Below are 21974 nucleotides of genomic sequence, written 5' to 3'. Positions count from 1 at the left end.
TAAACCGATCGCGTCGTCGCATAGTTTTTCGCCCATTTTAATCATGCAGCGAACTAATTTCTCGAGGCTTGTGCGTCTTCCGCCCGCTTCGAGGCGAAGTGGGAACATAGTCGAAGTGCGAACATAATCTTAGTGCTTTAGAGGAATACTAGTCGCAATTACAGGTTTTTACAAATTGTTAGCACAACTTGACCTCATGAAAGACAGACATAAATATAAAGGTGGGTTTACTCACTGATGTCATCGTGGCCTGCATCTGAAACAAGTAGCAATTGCAGATGAAGTTTCAATACGCTGACATGAAACGATACGCATTAGAAACACAACCATTTTTTACTGCTTAGTAGCGTCGTTTAAACCGGTTCTTGTGGGTACTTACAATGAATGAAGCTTAGTGTACGGTTCGGTGTAGGGACGGATCTCTGTGGTAGTGCGATATACTTCAGTGGCAATCGCAGCACTTTTAATTGAGAGAAAATATTATTGCCATTGTAAGCAAGGACGCGTGTCACATATTCAAGATGTATGTTTCTCCATTTGAATTTGAGTGGCCCAAGGATGGAGAGTCTAGCTACTGTGTGTGTGTGTGTTTTTTTTTTTTTCACGTTATGTGATTTTATGTATTACTCTACAGTGTTAACATGTTTCCATGATAGACGCTGGGTGCCAAGTTGACGCAATATTTTTAGATCTTCTAAGGCATTTGACCGTTTTCGACACCATAGGTTGTTGCTTAAACTTTCACAGCTTAACATTCACCCTCCTATAATTGCATAGATCACCGATTTTCTCTCATCTAGAATTCAGTTTACATCAGCTAGCTATTCCAACTCATGTTATGCTGATGTTACGCCTGGAGTTCCGCAAGGCAGCGTACTTGGACCTTTGCTCTTTCTAATCTATATTAATGATTTACCCAGTTGCGTATTATCTAAAATCAGACTATTTGCAGATGATTGTGTACTTTATCAATGTGTAACCCGTAACACGGATAGCCACTTACTACAAACTGACCTGGACGCAATGCTTGCGTGGTGTTCTAACTGATTAATGACATTAAATATTTCCAAAACTAAACTCATCTCTCACCCATAGGCCACGAATGCCAACCACCTACTCCCTTGATAACAACGCTGTGGAACTCGCAATAACTTACAAGTACCGTGGCATAAATCTTCAGTCAAACTTATCATGGAATAATCATACTAATCTTACCCTTGCATCTTGAAACCGTACTCTTGAACTTATTAAGCATAACTTAAAAGAAGCCCCAATGCATGTTAACAAACTAGCATACACAACATTAGTCTGTCCTAAACTAGAATACGCGTCTGCCACCTGAGATCCCGAACAAACTTATTATCATCCGTAACATCGAAGCCTTGCAGAACCGTGCTGTGCGATTTATTTATTTTTTTCAGATTATTCACGTTACACCAGCGTCACCTTGTTAAAGATTAAAGCCGAGTTGGACAACTTAGCACTTCGCCATAAAATTTCTCGCCTAGCATTTTTCCTTAAGCTTTCTTTATCACCACCCATCGCTTCATGATGATTTCTTTGTGTCACCGCCAGTTATATTTCCATGCCGTGACCGTCCACACAAAGTCAAACGCATTAACTGCCAGTCATCCCATTATGCATATTCGTTCTTACCACACACAATAACTGAATGGAACGCCTTACTATCAGTCATAGTCACAGTACCAGACTTGACGAAGTTTCAAGATTTAATTCGCTTGCGACTTGTCAACTAAAGTTATTATTATTATTTCTTACGACTGTTACAGTGTTTTATATGTGTGTTGGTATTTTTCATTGCAGTTGCCTTATGTTCTCTTAATATGTACTAATGTTTTCTCTGTAGTAATTGTGAATTATCTTGTATATTACATATGTTTCACTGTGTTATTACTTTTGTCACATTCTATTGTTTTTATTATGATGAACAAATTATGACTAGTGCCTATGATCTCCCCCCCCCCATGTAATAGCCTCGTAATGACGGCCTTTGGGGGTATCTTTGAATAAAATAAATAAATAAAGGCAATGTTCAAAATTCTACTTACCTACCGTCGGAGGTCGGCCGCGTGTATGTGGATCTGGAATAAAAACGATCCGCAAATCTCGATAACTATGCAGATGCCCTTTTTTATTACATACTAAAATATTTAAACAGTGTTTCTTCTTTTAACTTGTTTACGCGGTATTTTACAAGTTTCCCGTTGTGTGCTTAAGCTCTTCAGGGCTAAAGTCTTCAATGGTGACTGAACACAGTTAAGAGCAAAATGCATCCCTGAAGTTGTAAGTAGCCATGTAGCTACTTTCAGGCCGTGCGAAATAATTTTTCTCCTCGGTCCTTTTTATGCACTTTTTCACATTTCTGCGCGTTTACTGGTGTTATGAGCTATTTTGCCCCCACTTCTGTAAACATAAATATCTCTTGCTTGTGGCAACTGACCATGGCATCTCCGTTTTAGCATCGCTAATGCCTCTCATTTTGGGAATGGGTCATTCGCAACGGATGTCTCTTATTTTTCTAAAGCAAGGAGGGATGGGTTGTAAGCGCAGCACACATTCTTTTTTTTTGAAAATTTCTCCTACCAGCATTCTGGATATGTCAGTGATTCTATACCTACGTAATACGCCCCAAGCACACCAGTAGTAATCGTGCTCGAACTTCTGATCAGATCGTCCCGAAATTACTTTCGTTTGTGCAGTTGATATTAGCAGGACGAGTCATATGGGTACGACAACTTAGTGACAAAGCAATGCAGCCGATGAGGCTAAGTCAACTCTAGGCGTTTTCATGTCGGAGAAACAGCAATAATTTTAGTAGCCTACTCACTGCTCTGGTTCACACTATTGCTGCCAAGCAAATATTAGTCAGCCGGCAGTAGATATTGAGAATAATTACAAAAGGGCAACGCATGTGTCGTTATGAACGTCAGCAAGAAACGCTCGCGGTCAACGACGTCAGATAAGACATCTAACTTACCGTATCCGATTACGGTAAAAGCTTTGGGTAGTTCCCGCGGATTCGTTCCAGCAATATCCATAGCAGTGGGTCCTGTAAAGAGGATATCGGGGCGAAAGTAAATTTAAACATCCTAATTTCGAGGTATGCGTGAAAAGCAGTTGTTCGAGACCGAATAGAACACAAATCAAACAGTGCCAGAACCGAAACTAATCGAACATGGAATAGTTTTTGAATAATTGGATAATTCTGTAAGGCCTTCTCCCCATTAATCCTTTCACTGACGTTCTGGTATGTCTCCGACATTCTGTTTCGCCATGTTATTTCGCCATGTTATTTCGCCAGATAGGGATGCGAGGGCTTCACCAGGAAAGCGTTTGCCATTATCTGGGTCGTTTTTTTTTTCATTCCTGCACAAGGAAAAATAGCGTGCGCGCTGTGTTTGTTCTACAAAATCGGAGAATAAACTCAAGCGATTTGGCTGTGTCCATGTTGGAAAAATCCGACGCTAAAGGCGTTAATGGGAAACAATTTCCACGTCCTGGTGTTCACAGCATTATACAGTACGCTTTACTTAAAATACTAAGGGAGCACTAGGAACAACTAAGCACCGTGTTCGCAAACTGTGGTATCCTCGGAGAATATGCGGTCATGCATTGTCATATAGATTATAAGGACATTTCTTCGGTCCAGTACAATCTATGTATACCTTTGCAAACAAGCGACATATGCATGTCGTCTGCGGCGATAGTTAAAAAAATTCACTGCTTCGAATGGTCATGGCAGGCATTGTTATTATTTTATCAAGTATGTTCATTTATTCCAATCAGAGAGCCTATGAATGTTGCCAGACAATAGGAACTTCCGAAGGCAGCACCGAGACATTTTACAGGTAGCGACCGTGTCTAGCCAGTGAACGTTGGTTGTCAGGGCAACGCAGCGTTATGTCCGGTGTAGATTGGATCAACTCTATCGCCATTTTGCTTCAATTTCATTTCTGATCGTCAAATGTGGGTGACATGAAGTATTAAAGAACACTAGACGTTTCAAATAGTTATAATGTTATATTTAGGACCAAATCGAATAGCGAAAATTCGATTTGACAACCGAATTCCGCACGACAATATGCGATTCGTTATTCAAAAGTTTTGAACGTCGCGGCACACAGCGCTACAAATTTGAGTTTTGGAAATATGAGAGCATTGTCCTTCACTTCGGAGGGGGGGGGGGGGGGGATATAAGAAATTGGAAATGGTTGAGTGGGGATTGTGACTATCTGTTTACTGGGTGCCTCAATTTCCACAACCATTAGAAGAGTTGCGACATTGGCCCGCTGAAGAAAGAACATTATCAGAAACTGATTCTAACCTAACCTCCTTAATCTCCTAATTAGCCGAATTAAATACTTAATCGTTTTCCTTTCTATTGTAAAAAAAATACTGCGCAAGTTTTCATAATAGCTTACGTTTCCGGAATACATATTTGGTCATAAAAGACGGGGGATTCTTATCGAGACCTCTGTATCTCCGACCCAGTAACGCAGTTACGGAACTTCTGTAAAAAGCCTCCTCAAACTACGAATTCCCCTTTCTAAGCTTCAGGCAACGCTGCATGAGCCGCAGGACTTCTGCCTTTGTCACATCCCTCACGAAAAAGCATCGATGTTGTTTTCTGCACTGGTAGATGAAAATAAGTACAGGGCAGTTGCAGGGAGGGGTGGGGGGGGCGGCATTTTAAAACTGACGTCTTTGGTTTCTCGCTAAGGAGGCCAGAGCCGACTTTCTCTGCCTTCTGCCGAAAACTTCTCTAATATCTCTTTCTCTCGGATGATACGTAGCATCGTCTCACAACAGATATGCCTAAAAGGGAAAAATAACGTCTTATTTTACTGAAAGACCTGTTGGTGCATATGCAGCAGCAAGCCCAGTAAAATACAAAGTATAGTGGAATACGGTCAGGTAATGATCTTTCAGTTCTTCCTAACGTCCCTAAATACAACGGCGATTTTACTGCAGCAGGGGAAAGCGTGCATAATGTTTTTAAATACGTTTCATGTCCACTAATCGTCACGCATGAGCTTTACGAAGAAAATAACATTAGGTTTTCTAAACCTGCACCTACAGTTTTTTTGAGGCAGCACGCGTGTTGGATGTTTGAACCTAAAGCGAACGAGTGATTACTTCCATTTGGATTTCCACACTCTAATCTCGTGAAATATTGTAATCTCTTGCCTCACAACTGCCTCGAAGAAGTCCTGTATCCGCAAGGCCAAGAAAGCTTTCAGTCGCAGGCACACCACCTCAGTGCAGCTCGATATGCCTTATGTTTGCAGGTTTGTGTCGAGGAAGGCGTACTTAAGAAAGTAAGAAGAGCTAGTCGTGCACGGACACAGTTTAGAGAAGGTCAAAGTCGCGATGATGCTAAGAAGGCAGTTATTCTATATTTTCCTGGAATTTAACACTACCTTACAAAGGTTGGCCGCAGTGCAAACGTTGATGCTTTCTCTGCGCCTAGAAAACTGACGTCACTGAGTACGCAAACGCGCTGTGATCCAAGAGAAGGCCCAGTGTAAAACTAAAAGAACGAAAGGTCGTGCCACGAAAATGCTCCAAGAGGATGTGTCTTTGGTAAGGAAAGTGCGAAAAAAGATACCTTGCCATTACCACTCGCCGGAAGAAACGCGTGACTCAGTTTGCAAGGTTCCTCGGCATTAACTCCTAGATTAGGCACAGCCTGTGTCTGCCCACGATCTACTCAAAACAAATCCTGGAGGCGACCATGCTGGGACTTGCTTCCCAGTCACCGACTACCTGTGCACGCATCGTCTGCTTAGACGCTATTAACACTTGTCGGCACGGTGGTCACCTGAGCTCAGCACATTTTCTAAGTGCGTTAAGAAGTGCGCGAGCCCCACGTATCGACTTTCAAATTGAGTGCCCTTTAAAGCATGCGCCACTTCAAGAGCTGTCGTGCACTGCCATATGTTTCCGTTATCACATGTGGCAAAAAAAACAAAAACATTTTTCAGTGATGATCGACCGTGACGGCCTCCATGGCGTGACAGACGCTTTGCCCGAAACTTATTTTATTGACAGAAACGCAAGCTCTGCGCTTACGTGCTTGCTAGGATGAGACACCGCATTTTCTGTGCATCAAATGGGCAGCGTTTTATAGACGAAGCGCTACACTATTTTATTCCAGGACTTCATGTCGCCGAAGATAGCGGTCACCGCGACGGAGCGCCATGCTTGAAAGGTCTCAGAGGGCGATGATTTACATGTGTCGCTTTCTGTTTAAAAATTAGAAGTTTGTAGAAATCAGCTTGAATGCTGTAGTATTGCCGGGAATAAGAAAACAATGGAGAGTAATTCTGACTTCGAAACACCTCGTGTAGCTACTCGAACGCACAAATAAAGCCCCGGCACAGAAAATTACACTTGCGGGAGCCGCCTGATACAGAAAGTTATATAGATGATCTTCCTCTCATGACACTGAAGATGCCGGCGCGGGGTCTCTCCCACAAGAAGTACCACCGCTGAACTACGTATCATACAGTGCATTGCCACTTTACATTAATACCATATAGAAAAATTCAATCTTCGGCCTATTTCATAAGCCGTCCCTGACACAGCTGCTGGTACTCCAGACGTATACCTACGCTACGCAGCATGCAGTGCAAGCCGTAGACGCCAAGATGCTTTAGATGAAAGGCGCGCTTTTCTGAGGCACCGTCGCCAAAGCGGTCCAACTAAAGCAAACTGAAGGCTTACGCAAGCACTGCAACAACACGGCTACTCCAGTGCAAGCACCCGCCGAAAGGCGCGTAGTTCCAAGGTGCGATATGTGCAGAAGGCAATCGCAACCTTCGATGGATGTGCGACGCATGCATTGTACAAATGGGCTTGCGCTGGAGAAGGGACTGTTTTGCTGTGTTCCACAAAAAGCGACTCTGAGTGAAAAGCGAGATTTTCCTTCTGATAAGACTGGTTTCTTACAAGACGTTCACCGCTTGTTTTACAAATTTCAGTTTTAGAAATAAACTTCGCTGCATGAAAGAGCTGTAAGGCTCCTAATAAAAAAATTACTTGCCAGCCCCGGCAGCTTTGCCAAGTTTGCTTCAGTAGTACAAGTTCCTCATATTAATATTAGAGTTTTAGAATAGGGGCCCCAAACGTTTTGGGGCCCCAAAGAATTAGCGTCGAAGCCCCTGCGCATGCGCGAGACGCAAACTACGTTTGGGTTTTGCGTTGGCAACGCTAGTTCACCGATTTAGCGGGAGCCCAAATAGCGTCCCCAAAAGCTTTGCATCAGCGAACATGGCGGCACGCATCCAAGCGACGGCTCTAGCTAGCACTAAACTGGCTTCGATTCGTGGTAACGTGCGAAGTTCGCAAGCTAGGAGTAGTGACGGCGGTTATCGCTTTCTCTCAACTAGCGTGTGTTATGAAGAGTGATTCATTAGACGCCGCTGATTCCGAATTCGATTGTGGATTTTATGGCTCGTAGACCTAACACGGCTAAGCTTGGCTGGTGAAGGCACGTAAAGATGGTTTGCTCAAATCTAAGCGCAACTAATTGTTTGCTGCTTACAGAATAACCTCTCAATTGTAATTAAACGCGAATACACGCAAGTCAAAATTATTATTCCTATCATGAAATGGTATATTTTATGTCATTATTTCTAATAGCTTTTCTTTGATGCCGTAGTGGCACTGTCAGCGCAAGACGCTATCCGCAAACGTAAAACCCCATTCTAAAGCTCTTCACTCCTGCGTGCTCCAACGCTAACACCCGCAAAGCTCTTTGGGGCCCCTATTCTAAAACTCTCTATTGCCAAAGTGAAGTTTCATAGAAGATGGCCTTTAACGCGTCAGTGAATGTTTGTTGCTAAGTGTTCCATTCTATTCTGTTTTCCCTAGCGACGCTAGATTTGATGCTCGAAGCGACAACAGAGCTTTTTTGGCACACTCAATTCCCGAAGCCAGCTGAAGTCGGCATGTAAGAAATAGCGAAACATTAAGTAAAAAGTGAAAACGGGAGCAGACGACAATGCCCCGTAGATGTTACCCTTACATTTAGATTCTAACTTTGATTTCTGCGGTCAGCTCATTTCCCGCATCCACCTGATTGTGCCAGCGCTACACGGCGAAGCGCAAATAATATGACTAGTTCTCACTCTTGCCTCTAAACCTGATGGCGTTACTGTCTGATGGCTTACCGTTAACGTTAACCTGATGGCTTACCGTCTCCGCTGGCAATAGCCATTCTAGGCTGGCCAAGGGCACTGATGGTATTCGCAAGTGCTTCCATCTCGTCAGTTCCAGTACTCGTGGAATAATGGTCACTGGCCCTGGTAGCATTTCCGTGTGCTACTGTCCCGTTAGGTCCAGTATCGGTGACAACATGGTTGCTATGTGTTGCGCTACTCTCAAGTGGTTCCGTCTCTCCAGCTCCTGCATTCATTGCTGTGTAGTCGCCAGGTGTGTCAGTAATATTGGTCGATTTCGTTTCCCCAGCTTCCGAGCTTGTTGGAGTACGGTCGCCGGCCTTGCTAGTATTCGCTATTTGTTCCGTCACTGCAGCTCCAGAACCAGTGGCAATGAAGCCTCCACTTGTGCTGGTGTGTACAAGTAACTCTGTTTCCTCAGTTTCAAAAGCCGCAGAAGGTAACTCTGTTTCCTCATTTTCAAAAGCCGCAGAAACCACCACAGTAACGTCGCTAGCGCTTTCGGTGTTGCTCGTTGTTTGCATGTCTTCATCTCCAGTATCCGTCCGTATGCGGTTGCCCGAATCGGTGGTATAATCATGAAACTGGGTTTGTGCATTGCCAGCACCAGATAAATTATGCTCGCCACTCGAGCTGGTATGTCCAAGAGGTTCTGTATTTTCAGCTACAAAACTTGTGCCAGTATAGTCGCCAGTCTCTGTGCCATTCGCACCCGTCTCGTGCCTTTTGACCTCAATTCTTGTCGGTGTCTCTTCACCAGCCGTGGTGGCATTTCCAGCTTCCTCTCTTTCTCCAACTCCGGATCGCGAGGCTCTGTGGCCGCGAGGTTTGGTGGGACGCCCTAGAGGTCCTCTTTTTTCGGTTGGATTCACGCCATCATCGGTGGCGTACTCTACACTTTCCTGGTCTTCGACACTTGCGCCTGTATCTGTGTCAAAAAAAATACCGCAACGTAATGCATCAGTTAATTGCAAGATGCAGAAAGCAGCGTATCTATGTCTAATTTGCGGTCACAATTTCGGACGCGACCTTACAACACACGCCTAGAACGCCATATCTTCCTGGATAGTCTGACGGCACTTCGCGTTTTAACGATACATGCATCCGAGTTCTGCTGGGCAAAATGATTTGGCGGCCGAAGTACTCGTCTGTTGCGTACTTCTCAAAATCTCCTCATCGGCCTTCAGAAGCAATTTTTGACGTCAAAGGTTCTTAAAATTAGTAAGCGGGGTCGCTTGCTAAAATCGCACTTAACGAAAACATGTTATAGCCCGATCGTGTATATGTTCGCAAACACTACCCACTCATCTTACGTTTTCATAGTTATGTGTAGAAAGGAAGCCATTACTCGATCATATGTGTCGCGTGCAAAGATGACGTCATTGTCACCCAACGCATGATGATATTCGAGCTACTTACATCCTTTCGCTCGCTGTTGAGGGAGGCGCAGCTAGGCGGTGCGTTTGTCAGTCCGAGCGACAGCGACATGCTTCAAGGAGCTCACTCTGTCATAAACGTTACAATTCGTCTAATTCCAACCAGTTCTCATCAGGAGCAATAAAACCTAAAAGTGAGCCCTCTTCTTTTTGCTGACATTTCACGCTTGATCGGTTATGGCGGCCCCGCGCGCAACACGCAAAATTCATAAAGAGCTTTAAGAGACTCGGTCGACAAGACAGACGGATCTTATTTCAAATCGACCCCATTTGACCATGCCAGGCCAACTACGAATAGGGAGCGACCGCGCTTGCCAGGTTACATCGTAGGACCCCCCCCCCCCCCCCTAGCTGTATCACAAGGTAAGCATCTAAAGCTTCCACTGCCTTTACACATTTCATGCGTTTCGCTTTGGTATGGTTGTCTAGAGGAGAGAGGCCACCACTGAATAAAAATTGGCAGTGGCTTAGCTCGGCTATGCCAGGATACACGTAGCGAAAGCTGAGGCATAGCATGGTTAGCCTCAGTTAATCTTGATTGCAAGTACAGGTTACTAGCTACAAGCAAGTACTAGTTACTAGTTACTAGCCCTAGCACTACTACTACTAGCACTAACACTACTAGCACTACTAGTTACTAGCAAGTACTGGTTGTCTAGCTATGGCGTTTAGTGAGTCATTCAGCGCGCTGTTCGTCTGTTTCTGGGTGATTCGTTTCCTCTTTATCTCGTTCCGATGTTGATTCCAAGCCTCCTCCTGCTTATCAGAATTGTCGCCGTCCATAGTGCCGCCTCGACTGTGGCTGCGGCGCACGCGAGCTCTGCTTTTCAATCCTCCGACACGTTATCAGGCATGCGACGCAGCTTGCGAAGCGAGCCGAGGCGAGCGCAACGACGAGGAACGTGGTGTGACGAGGAACGCAATGTGATGTCATGCGCCTCCTTGGAGCACGGCCACGGCGAAATCGCAAGTTCGCGGCCAGTAAAGCTTTCGCTTTAAAATACCAGTGTCGCGTGCGCAGACTGCGCCGTTATTGCGCCACGCATGACGCAATCGGTGCTAAATTTAGCTTCGAGCCCGGCGTTCGGACAGGCTTAGCTCGCCAGTGCGTTTGTTCATCCGAGCAGGGATGGTCGCGTTTTAGAGAGCTCACTATGGCATGACATATAGTAGTGCATATGTCTATACAGTATACATATAGTAGTCTTGCTTATCAAACTTATACTGGGCCTCATTAGGTGCTATAGGGCCTACAAGTGTACAATTTTTTGCAAACGTTGCACGCTTCCTAAGCTACGACCCCCATGCCTTTGACACGTATGGTCCAGAAAGGGCGTGAAGAGGTTCCGGTAGGAAGACGAAGCGATATCCAACCCCTTTGACCACTGCGGAAGGTGTTCGTCTCGATAAGGCGCGCAAGGAGATTCAGGCAAGCGCAAAAGGGCCAATCATCTACGAGTGCACGCGGGGAGTTCGAAAGGCGCTGGGCAGTCTCGATCACTACCAGTAAGGGAGTGAATTTTTTTTAGCCCAGTGCCTCTCGCACTGCCTCTCGCGGTCTCCAGATTAGCGTGGCAGTCACGCCATGCTTCACTGCGTTTGCAACGTACCAGACAGATTGTCCACACCAGCCAACATATCGCCAAATCAGAACGCGTAAGAGCTGCGTTTAAATTTCACATTAGGAACTGTCGTAATCGTCGGTGGATATATTTTTTGATGATTCTTTACTTAGTCAGGCCCGTTTTTATGGTACATCTTTCAAAGCATATCGCCATTTACGTGGGTCAACGAGCAGACAGGCTACCGTCATGTGCACTCAAGGATGGAAAGTATCTAAGGCTTCAATCGGAGGCCGTGAAGGGGACTATGGCGTGGAATGGAAAGTGACCTTTACGGTACGCGCCATATGCGCTAGCTCAACGTACGCTGCGCTCTGTCGGGTTTTAAAGTGACACGCCTCTGCGGTAAACTTGTAATTTTCCACTACTGACTTCTGCAGTACGAAGCAATAAAACGACGGACACCGACCAGAAGTACTACTAAAAAACCGGAAAACACTTTGTCGAGTCTAAAGTGTGAAACGGCGGAAGCCTGACACCATTGCCAATGGCGATTTGTTGCATCGAAAACACCACGAAGGCACACAGCTCGTACACTGTTGTGTGAATGTTTGTTCGTCTATTAAATACTTGCAATATCGTTCGGGACGAAGTGTATGCTAAAGTAGTTTGTGGCCGCCTGGAATTGTTGCAGCGCCATTCCTCGATTAGGAGGAGACGCGTCTTCCATGGCGGTGTCGGGGTGTAGTTGGCCATCCTCATCATCCACTTCGCTCGATTGACTTGTACTTGCTCGGCTTGCCGCGGCAAGATGGTGGTCACGGCGCTTCCGAGCTTCATTTGCCTTGGTACCCGGCGAGGCAGCGAGTCGCTTCAAACGCATCGCCTCTCTTGCATTCACCCGTCGCGTCCCTGGACTCTGTGGTGTCGAACGCGCCTCGCCGCCCAGATACATGCCACGTATACGCTCAGCCTCTCTTGAGCGCCGCTGGCGTTCAGCGGCTGCCGCACGTCGCGTGTTGGGAGACGCTGGTTTGGCGAGACGAGGCATCCTTCCCATACTATACTACAAAGTAAACTGCCACCACCGCCGCCGCCACACCACACCCAAGCAGACGATCACCACGCGCGCCTCGCGACCGTGACGTCAGGCTAAAGAGCGCCCAATCGGGAGGCCGCCTCAAGCAACGTTACTAGATTATTTACCTCAAGCGCCTGACGACAGTGACGTCAAGGCGCACCGTCGAACACAAGGCCGTCACGCGTGCCGATGTGATGAGCCATCGCGCGCAGCGCCGAACCACCCCGCCACTCGCGCTTGACGACAGTGACGTCACGCACGCGAGCCAATCAGGAGACGCACACTTGCACCTAGCCACAGTGGCGTCACGACATAGAGGAGACCAATCCGGAGGCTGTAAATCTGTGAGAGTTTCTGCTAACCGCAGATAACCTTGACATTGAGCCATTAAAGGCTTCCGCCTTAAAGGGACACTAAAGTGAAAAGTGATTTCTTCTGCATAAGTAAATCACCGTTATACAACACCAAAAACACCACTCTTACAACGATAAGACGTTTGGTAAGCCAGAAAAAGCGCAAAAACGAAATACGGGTGGCGACGCCTACTTGAGTTCCCGCACCTGGGGGCTGTGACGTCATGGATTTTGATGGCATCTTCTAGGGCCTAGTAATTATATATAGCGGTACAGATTGACTACATTGTGTTCTAAAGGAACCAACTATTAAACATGCCAAGTTTCGGGAACCTTTATTCAGCCAACGCGGCCCAAATGCGAAAGCAAACTTTGGAATCCCTGACGTCACGCTGACGTACCGGCGCTGGTGTTTCGGCGCGAAATTCAAATACTGATACTTGGACCTTAATTTTCTCATCTAATATTCAAACTATTTTCTTGAGAGGACTGCCTGCAGGGTTCTCAAACAATGCTTTATTAGTCTAAACTTATTTATTGTTTCCCTTTAGTGTCCCTTTAAACTCGCACGTATTTCAAGTCTGTGGAACGACTTGCTGCTGTGGTGCAAATGCGGTTCGCACGGTTGAGCTTCCGTGAACTTTCCTTCATCCCATTGTGAACAAGGCTTCCGTAGGGGATGGTGGTGGTGAAAAGCATTTATTGGGCTATATATTGGCGGCGAGGAGTTACGGAGTCGCCATCTAGCGGAAGCGCCTCGCTGGCGTAGTATGAGGGATCACGTGGCGCGCTCCTCGTAGGTTTTGCTGTCAGCGCTCACTGAAAACACCACGCGCGAGCTCTCCCGGACATTTCTGTAAGTACTTTCGAAACGAGAGAAGTTTTTTACTGTCTAAATAATAATCTTGGGCAAACTGAAAGCACACAATCGTTTACAGACGCTATCTCTTTACCGAATACGTACAGTGAACGCCACTGCGCGCGGTCGCCACGATGGAGTCTCCCGAACCGGCTCCTTGCGTGAAAGGTAGGTAAACGCTGAGAGCAAGCTATGTGAAATATGTTCTTATAGTGTTTGTATAACTAAATGGAGTGTAATAGAACGAAGCCTCAATGCAGCGATCGCGTAGATTCGCAGCGACCGACTGCGCGTCTGCATGCTTGTCCGCGCACTGTTTCGCTTTCTCCGCGCGCGCGTTTTTGCACCGTGCCATGAGCTTTAGGCCGCAGAATATGAGCATTTGACAGTATGCAATCAACCATTGTTGCGTGGGTGCTATCAGAGCTGTTCAAAAATAACTTCACTGTAGAGACTTCGACGCCTACGGGGACTGTGATGTGCCGTCGCGACGATTCAATCTTTTTTTTTTATTCTAAATTATTTGACCTTTGAATATTATTTCTCGAGTTGCGTCACACTGCATGTTTATCGGTGTTCTCAGCGTGCCATTTCCCGCTGCTCCTTTTTTTTATAATCCAGTGCATTAATTCATAACGCAAACATGACCATATGCCATGTTTTTTTTTTTAATGTGCTTCTTACCATTGCCTTTCCACTCCACTGAACTTGCCAGTATCTATAGCATCGACAAGTTCATAGACCAAACCGTCATGACATTAGTCGGGCAGCGGACTCGGGCGAGCGTCTCAGTGCGCGTTTTCCGAACATCGCAGACCCGGCGCCGTAGCAGAAATCTTCCTCGCGTCTGTGCTTGCTGCATACCCGAGTTGTAGCCGATGACTGTTTGCTGGTTTTATGTTTCGCGAGCCAAGCTTCACGCAGCTTCTTGTCCTGCGGCTACGTGTGAATAAGGCTGACACCGGCCTCCGTTGCATGCGTTCGGCCCTGCGGCACCGAGCAGTAGCCTACCATGTTGCGCGCCTTCAAAGGCAGCCACTACCTATTGTAGTGCTTTCAAGCGTTGTAGAGGAGACACTCGAAGCGGGAAAATTTCGCCACTAAATGAGGACCGCAGCGTACGAGGGAATTTAACCTCGTTTTCAGCTCGCTTCGGCGCTCCCGAAGCAGCCGACGCGGCAGCTATGTCCACGTGATCCCTCCTAGCACGTCACGCCGACGGTGGCGCCAGCTTCTCCAGTGGTGGAGCTCGAGGCCAATACAGAGAGGCGCTCAGGGAGAGACCTCTAGTTGGTCGCACCCTTTGCAATACTGGGCGGAGTCTCTCATTCCGGGACCCCGTTGGTCTTGACCGCTACGCAGGTCCGTCGAACTAGGGCTTGTTGGGCCGTTAGTTCCTGGCAGCCGAGTAGGGCCGCCTCCCAGTCCTCTCGGGAAGGGGAAGGGGCGATGGCGGGGAGAAAAGGATTTTGCCTGCGTGCCCAAACCATGTGGAAGGTGTCGGCCACCTCCCCACAGAAAGAGCAGCGGCCGTCAAAAGAACGGTCAAAGTGCTTGAGAACCGCCGGGCACAGCTGGGTGTTTGTAAAGATCCTAAGAGGAGTTCGTTTGCCAGCTTTACCCAGTCCCTTCATAGGAAGCGGGTAACGGCGGTATTCGGCACGATAGTGCTCAGTAATGTCTTTAAAAGAAAGAAGAGGGTTGTGATCTGGGTCAAGGTCCTCCCAAGTGATGCATGGTGCCCGGTAAGTGAGTGCGCGGGCTGCCTCATGGGCGGCTTCGTTACCTGGCATGCCTTTCATTTCATTTCATTTTCATTTCATTTTATTCGTGCCCCTTTACAAGCAAATGGAGGGGACCAAGGTAAAAGCTGCTTATTGGCAGCTAGTGGCCGGGGACCCATATTATTGAGCGATAAGTTGGATCGCAGTCGCGAATACAGCGGCGAAGAATTTTGTCAGCGAGAGGAGTGATCCATCCCATTTGAAAGTTACGACAGGCTCCACGGGAGTCTGTGAGGATGAATTTAGAGTCGGGGTGGGAGGCTGCGAGGGCGATCGCCACCTCCTCCGCATACGTTGAGTTGGGTGCTTTGAACGAGAGGCCGTCCACTTGTCTTTCCTCGTGTATGATTGCGATCGTGCACCATCACCCCTGGAGTGGTTGGGGCCTGCAATATCGACGTAGAAGACGTGTTTCTTAGAGCCATAGTGGCGGTGCAGGGCATCCGCCCGCGCCTGACGCCGGCCATTATGGTCCTCCTTGTTCATCTTAGTTGGAAGGGGTCGAACGTAGAGGGCGCGTCTCCACAGTTCGGGCACTCGAACCCTTTCCATCGTATGGTGATCATGTTTAATATATAACCGGTCTAAGAGGCGGCGACCGGACAGGGTCTGGGCGAGACGCGTGTATTGGTTAACGAGATGCGCCTCGCGAAGTTCCTGATAGGTGGTTACCACCCCCAACTCGAGAAGACGCGCGTTGGAAGTTAAGATGGGGAGGTGGAAGGCTCTCTGGAACATTTTGCGGAGTACTACCTCCAAGCAATCTTCGTCATGTTTCCGTAAGCGTAGGTATGGGGTCGTGTACAGTACTCTACTAGTTACGAAGCCATGTGCGAGCCGCACCGCATCCTTACTACGCAACCCTCCTCGCTTGTTGGAAACGCGGCGAACCATCCGGCCCACCTGGTCGCCGACCTTGCGGTGTTTGGCAAGAGTTATGCCTGCCTTGCGGTGTTGATTAATGAAGAGACCGAGTATTCGAATCTACTACACTTCTCGGGTGGCGCCACTGGTGAGAGAAAGCTGAACTGAGATTTTGAATTTCGGGGAAGTTCGAATATGCACAAATTGAGACTTGGACGGGGAGCATTGGAGGCCGCAGTACATGGCATAGTGGTCTACTATGCTCGCCGCTGCTTGCAGGCATTCCTCCATCTCTCCTGTTTCCCGTAGTGGCCCAGATGGTGAAGTCGTCGGCGTAGAGCGCATGCTGAACACCATTGACACCCGCCAGCTGTGCCGGGAGGTGTGCCATGGCAATGTTAAAAAGAAGCGGGGACAACACAGCGCCTTGTGGTGTGCCCCGTGTTCCCATCTCAAATGGGCCGTACTCGGTCTCTTGTAGGCGCATATAAGCCAAGCGGTCCGTTAAGAAATGTTTGATATAGTTGGATGTACGAGCGCCGTAGTTGGTCTCGCTAAGGTGCTTTAGTATGACGGCGTGCTTAACATTATCACAGGCGCCGTTGAAGTCGAGTGCCAGGACTATCTTGTCGTTATGTGAGTGTTCTGTGGGTTCGAGGATCTCGTGATGAAGCTGTAAAAAGATGTCTTGTGCCGACCTATAAGGTCGGAAGCCGAACATGGTGTCGGCGAAGGTGTCCTCGCTCTCGAGATATTCCGAGAGGCGGTCACGGACCATCGTTTCCACGAGTTTCCCTACACATGAAGTGAAGGAGATGGGCCGGAGGTTGTCTTATGCTTACCGATTTCCCCGCCTTCGGGGTAAAGGTTACCAACGATGTCTTCCAATCAGCTGGCAACAAAGTGTCCCCCGTCCAAATGGCGTTGATGTATTCGAGTAGGGTTTCGTACGCCCGATCTGGAAGGTTTGCCAATAGTTTGACTGTTACCTTATCCCTCCCAGGCGCCGTCCCCCTGCGCATTCGTGTAAGAGCCGAGCGAAGGTCGTGAAGCTGGAAAGGCTGATTCATTTCCGGATTATCGCAGCCTGCATGCGAATAATCCATCCCTCGCGGGTCTCGATCCTGATTGAGGTACTGTAAGCGCAAAGCGTTCGCTAGCTGCTCCGTGTTTCCTTGAAAGTTGTGTAGTGCACGAGTGAGGTGTTTCTTGGTTTCCGGTCGTGTTTGTGTAGGGTCTATGAGACTCCTGAAGAGCCGCCAAGTGTTGGGGCTCGACACCTGTTTTGCTGCGCTGTTACATCTATCTACGCAGTTAGTGTCGGCGAGCTGGGCAGCGTACTCGGCTGCTTGCTGAGTAAGGTCAGAGATACGAGCGCGGAGTTTACGATTGTGTTTCTGCCGCCGCCATGATCTGGTTAAGCGTCCGGTGCACGTTCCGTAAGCTGTATCTGCTTTTCGTGTGAATGGAGTGTTTGCATGAGTCCATGCGCCCAAGTGGAGTACCCTTGTTCCGAGAGAGAAGTTACTGGGAGGGCCTGGCGGAAAGCATTCCAGTCGGGAAGTTTGGTTTGTGCAAGGGGGCGATGTAAGGGTCGAGTGTAAATGATAGTGTTCAGTATGCAGTGGTCGCTACCGAGGGTCTCCTCGGTGTTGATCCAGTCTGCGTGTCGGGTGTGTTTCGTGAGGGTAAGGTCGGGGCAGGTGTCCCGAGTGACAGAATTCCCTACACGTGTTGAGTGGACCGGGTCGGTTAGAAGAGTGATGCCCAGCGTAGATATAAGTCCCGCCAACTTACGACCACGCTGCTCTTCCTTGCGATAGCCCCACGTGGGACAGGGAGCGTTAATATCGCTCACTATCATCAGGGGATCGCGAACCGCGATCCTTAGCGCTGCGCAAAAAATGTTCGAAAAATTAACTTTTTTTAATTTCGAGGGAGCAGTATATATTAAGTATGTGTACGGGGCTATCTGCTCGCCGCAGGGGAGGACGGAAACCATCACGTACGAATATTCCAGATTTACGTCGAGATCAACCTCCTGCGCTGTGTAGCGTTTATTGACTAGGAGACAGGTGGACGGGTCTCGCCGAAAAGCGTTATAGCCCGAGAGCTTAACCGCGGCCCCGGTTTCTTGCAGTGCAAAGACTGCGGCGGGGTATTCGAGATTGTCAATGTACGCCCTTAAGTGGGCGCGTTTCGTCCTGTCTTTGAAACCCCGACAGTTCCACTGTACAAGAGAGAAAGCTTGCTGTCTTTGTAGGGGGCGCCGCCCTCTAGGGAGTTGGTTGAGAGGGGACGCAGCCATGTTGATTTGAAGGGAGACCGCCTTGGAGAGCCGGCCCAGGTTCCGTCACCTGCAGCTGGAGCGATTCCGGCTCCTCCGAGAGTTCGGTTAGAGCGATGGGTCGGGTGAATTTTGATGGGCGGTTCGCGTCTTTGAGGGGTCCCGTTCGGCGGAAAATCAGGGGATTTGACTCTAGCCACGTCTTAATGTTGGCCGTCACGGCGGCCGTAACCGTAGCTGTGGCCGCCTTGAGAAGGCTGTCTTGGATTTGGCCAAAATTTGATATCTGAGGCGTTAATTCGGCAAGGGCGTTTTCGAGGGCGGTGAAACGCACGTCAGAGCTAGGGGGTGTCAGTTCCGCCTGCACCACTTGCATCGGTTCCGGAGCTACGTGGGCAGGGGACGGGGAGGACCGAGCCGTTTCTAGCGCGTGAATTTTGGCGTTAAGTTGAGCATTTTGTGCCCGGAGAGTCTCGAGCTCGCGGCGGAGGTCCGCGACCTCAGAATTAAGGGGGAGATGAGGAGGAATCTTTGGTAGGGGAGAAGGTAGGGGAGTGCGGGGAGGTCGAGGAGGCCCGTCTCGGCTGCCTACCTTGGGCTGAGACGTATTCTTTGGTGTGCCAGACGGAGGGCCTTCGAGAGCCGGAAAGTCCCCGTCTTGGAATATAGGGGCACCTGTATCCCGTGACGCTTTCGGGTTAGTTGACTGAGGTGACTTGGGGGCACGTCCAGGCAAGGTGCCTGCCGGTGGCGCTGGTCCGGTTGTGCCTTTCGTCCTCTTGTTGCTAGTCGTGAGAGCTTTTGAAGTGGTGCAAGAACCCGAGGACACTGCAGTCCGAGGTTGGGTTCGTTGACCGGTCGGCTTGCCCGGTTGTTGCAGCCGTCGAAATTTGGCTTTGCAGTCTTGCGAGCTCGTAAGATGAGTGCCACCGCACACGATGCAGGAAGTGCACTCATGGGGCGTCATGTTGCCGTCTTCGAGGTCTGCAACCGTTGCGCCGCAGTGTCCACAGCGATTGTCTTGAGGATTCGGGCATAGGTCGGGACGGTGACCGATGGTGCCGCATCGGAAACACGCGGGAATAGTCCGCTTATATTCGCGCACCACAGTCACCACACTGTTATAGTGCACGTAACGCGGTACTCTGTGTCCCACGAATGTGAGCAGGGCAATCGTCGACTTCCCCAGCTTGCGGATGAAGGCTATCTTTCCTCCGCGCCACTGGACTTTAGATTTCAGGGTGGTAGAAGTTTCCTGCTCATGGACCGTAATAATCCCTTTGCAGAATTAGCAATTGACTTTGGCGTGTCCGACCACCGCGATGGGGCCTTTGGAAGCGTTGAGTGTAAATTCACGAGCGAGCGCGTTCGCCACATTGACGCCTTGAGTGGTGGCAATGACAATATTCTGGTCCCAGATCGTCCACCGAAGATGGGTTTACATAGGCAGAGAGCAAAGCACCAAGCTCACCGTTCTGCAGGGCTGTCTTCAGGGAGATCGTCAATCTGGGCTTGATGACAATCGTAAAATCTTCTTTGCGGAGTCGAGGCACAGCGGTGGGCCGCCATTTCTTCAATCCCGCTGCTTCCGAGAGCTGAGGGTTGGACTTTTCAGGATTCGGAGCCACAGAAACGCCGTAACTCATGGAGCGTCCGTTGACCGCCGATGTGTTCCAGCGTTGCTGGCGTTTACGAAGTGCCACCAACGAGAAAAGGCCTTCATCCACCATCTCCTCCGTCGGAGTGGAACTTTCAAACGAAGACGAGGATTCTGCGACAATTTCTGACCATGTCATCGTCTCAGGATCGTACCCGCGGCAAGCGGAGGCCGCCATAGAGGCCCCGGAGAACGATGGAGATCGAGTCCGGGGCGTTAGGCCATGTTGGGTGAAGTGGCGGAGACAAAAATGGGCCTAAAAGGCCCCAAAAAACAGCCCACCTGCTCCAGAGCGGTATCTTCGGGCGCCGGGTAATGTTATCCGTCTAGTAGAAGCAAAATTCCACGGGGTCCCTTGGAATTTTCGGTAAACCGGAGGAAAATTGCCGGAGCCGATGTGAGGCGCGTCCGCTAGCTCCGCGCTCGCAGCGTTCCTCTCCGTAGGGAAGCCGAAACGTCTTTTAGATTTAATCCTTTTTAGTACTTCTTTTGGTGGGTGTGCGTCGTTTTATTGCTTCATGCTTCATCCCGACAGACGGGCTTCCATCGAACCCTCGACTTCACTTCTGCAGTACATGTCCATTTAAAGGTGCAGCGTTTTGTTGCCTATTAAGAGTCAAGGTCAAACGCGAGGCCGTCCAAAGTCACAGAATTTATCGAAGATGCGACTCGGGCCCCATCCATGACTGGCAATCAACAAAAATTGACGCGATACCTCGGCCAAAGTAAGCTCCATGTTATGGTCCCCATACTGGATGGCTGAGCCATCCACGTACCCTAACACCGAAGCTCCGAAATGCAAAAAAAGAAAGATTGAAATTACCGGTTTGTACCAGACAGAACCACGATATCATTGTGAGGCACGCTGTAGTTAGGAACTAAATTCTGACCACTAAGGGCTATTGAACGTGCGCCAAAATCTAAACACACGATTTTTCCTACTTTCCGGCCCTAGTCGAACCTGCTACTTCGATCTCCCACAGCGCAACACCATAACCACTAAGCTACCACGAAGGGCGTGCCGGAAAGTAGATCGATCTTCTTTGCTCCTGATATATATATATATATATATATATATATATATATATATATATATATATATATATATATATATATATATATATATTGTTACACACGAGGTGTTTTAATGCAGAACCAGATGAATCTGGTTGATAGGCGCGGTTGTTGAAGAGCGGTCTCGCGGCAGCTTGGCTCACGTCGTTCTCTTCTTTCTTTCATCTGGTTGTTTGCGCGGCAGGCGTGGTTCATGACAGCTTGTGACAATTGGTGGAGCTGTGCGGGGTAACTCCCACGACCTACAACGGAGCCACCAGCTCAAGAGCTACGCCGAAGCCGTCGCCTCGCCGGACTTTCGCCGTCGCGCTCAGTCATGGCCACAGAGCAAAATACCCTCACCAGCAGTGCCTCGGCGAGCCCAGTCCCTATCCAGCACTACCGAGAGCCACGCACGTTCTCGGCGAAGGCAGAGGAAGATGTGGATGAGTGGCTAACCCATTACGAAAGGGTAAGCCAATACAATAACTGGAACGCTGCCAGTCAGCTTAGGAACGTTGTTTTCTTCTTGGCCGGCACGGCGTTGGTATGGTACGACAACCACGCGGACATGCTAACTACTTGGACACGCTTCGTTGAGGAAATCAAAAAGTGTTTCGGTGACTCGGACGCAAAGAGGAAACGTGCGGAACTCACATTAGCCCAGAGAGCTCAGGTACCCGGCGAGACTTGCACTACCTACATCGAAGAAATTTTGAAGCTGTGCCGCACCGTCAACCCTCAAATGACAGAGGAAGATAAAGTGGGGCACGTGGTAAAAGGAATAGCGGAAGACGTGTACAACTTCCTCATTGGTAAAGAGAACTTGCACAC

At 48.7% G+C, this 21974-nt stretch overlaps 1 protein-coding gene across 6 annotated transcripts in view; it reads right to left on the bottom strand.

The window, feature by feature from the left end:
- The window catches only part of LOC135913307 (uncharacterized), a 568389-nt gene that overhangs the window by 526490 nt on the left and 19925 nt on the right, over positions 1-21974 (bottom strand). For all 6 annotated transcript variants that reach the window (XM_070541258.1, XM_065445900.2, XM_065445902.2 and 3 more), the window contains exons 6-9: positions 8221-9132; positions 2999-3070; positions 2070-2102; positions 236-256 (exon numbers count right to left, since the gene is read on the bottom strand). In XM_070541258.1, the coding sequence (XP_070397359.1) occupies positions 236-256; positions 2070-2102; positions 2999-3070; positions 8221-9132 (1038 nt within the window). The remainder of the gene's footprint in view (positions 1-235; positions 257-2069; positions 2103-2998; positions 3071-8220; positions 9133-21974) is intronic.

This window comes from Dermacentor albipictus, chromosome 6 (genome assembly GCF_038994185.2).
Source record: "Dermacentor albipictus isolate Rhodes 1998 colony chromosome 6, USDA_Dalb.pri_finalv2, whole genome shotgun sequence".
Classification (NCBI taxonomy): domain Eukaryota; kingdom Metazoa; phylum Arthropoda; class Arachnida; order Ixodida; family Ixodidae; genus Dermacentor; species Dermacentor albipictus.
This window is presented reverse-complemented; position numbering and strand designations above follow the sequence as displayed.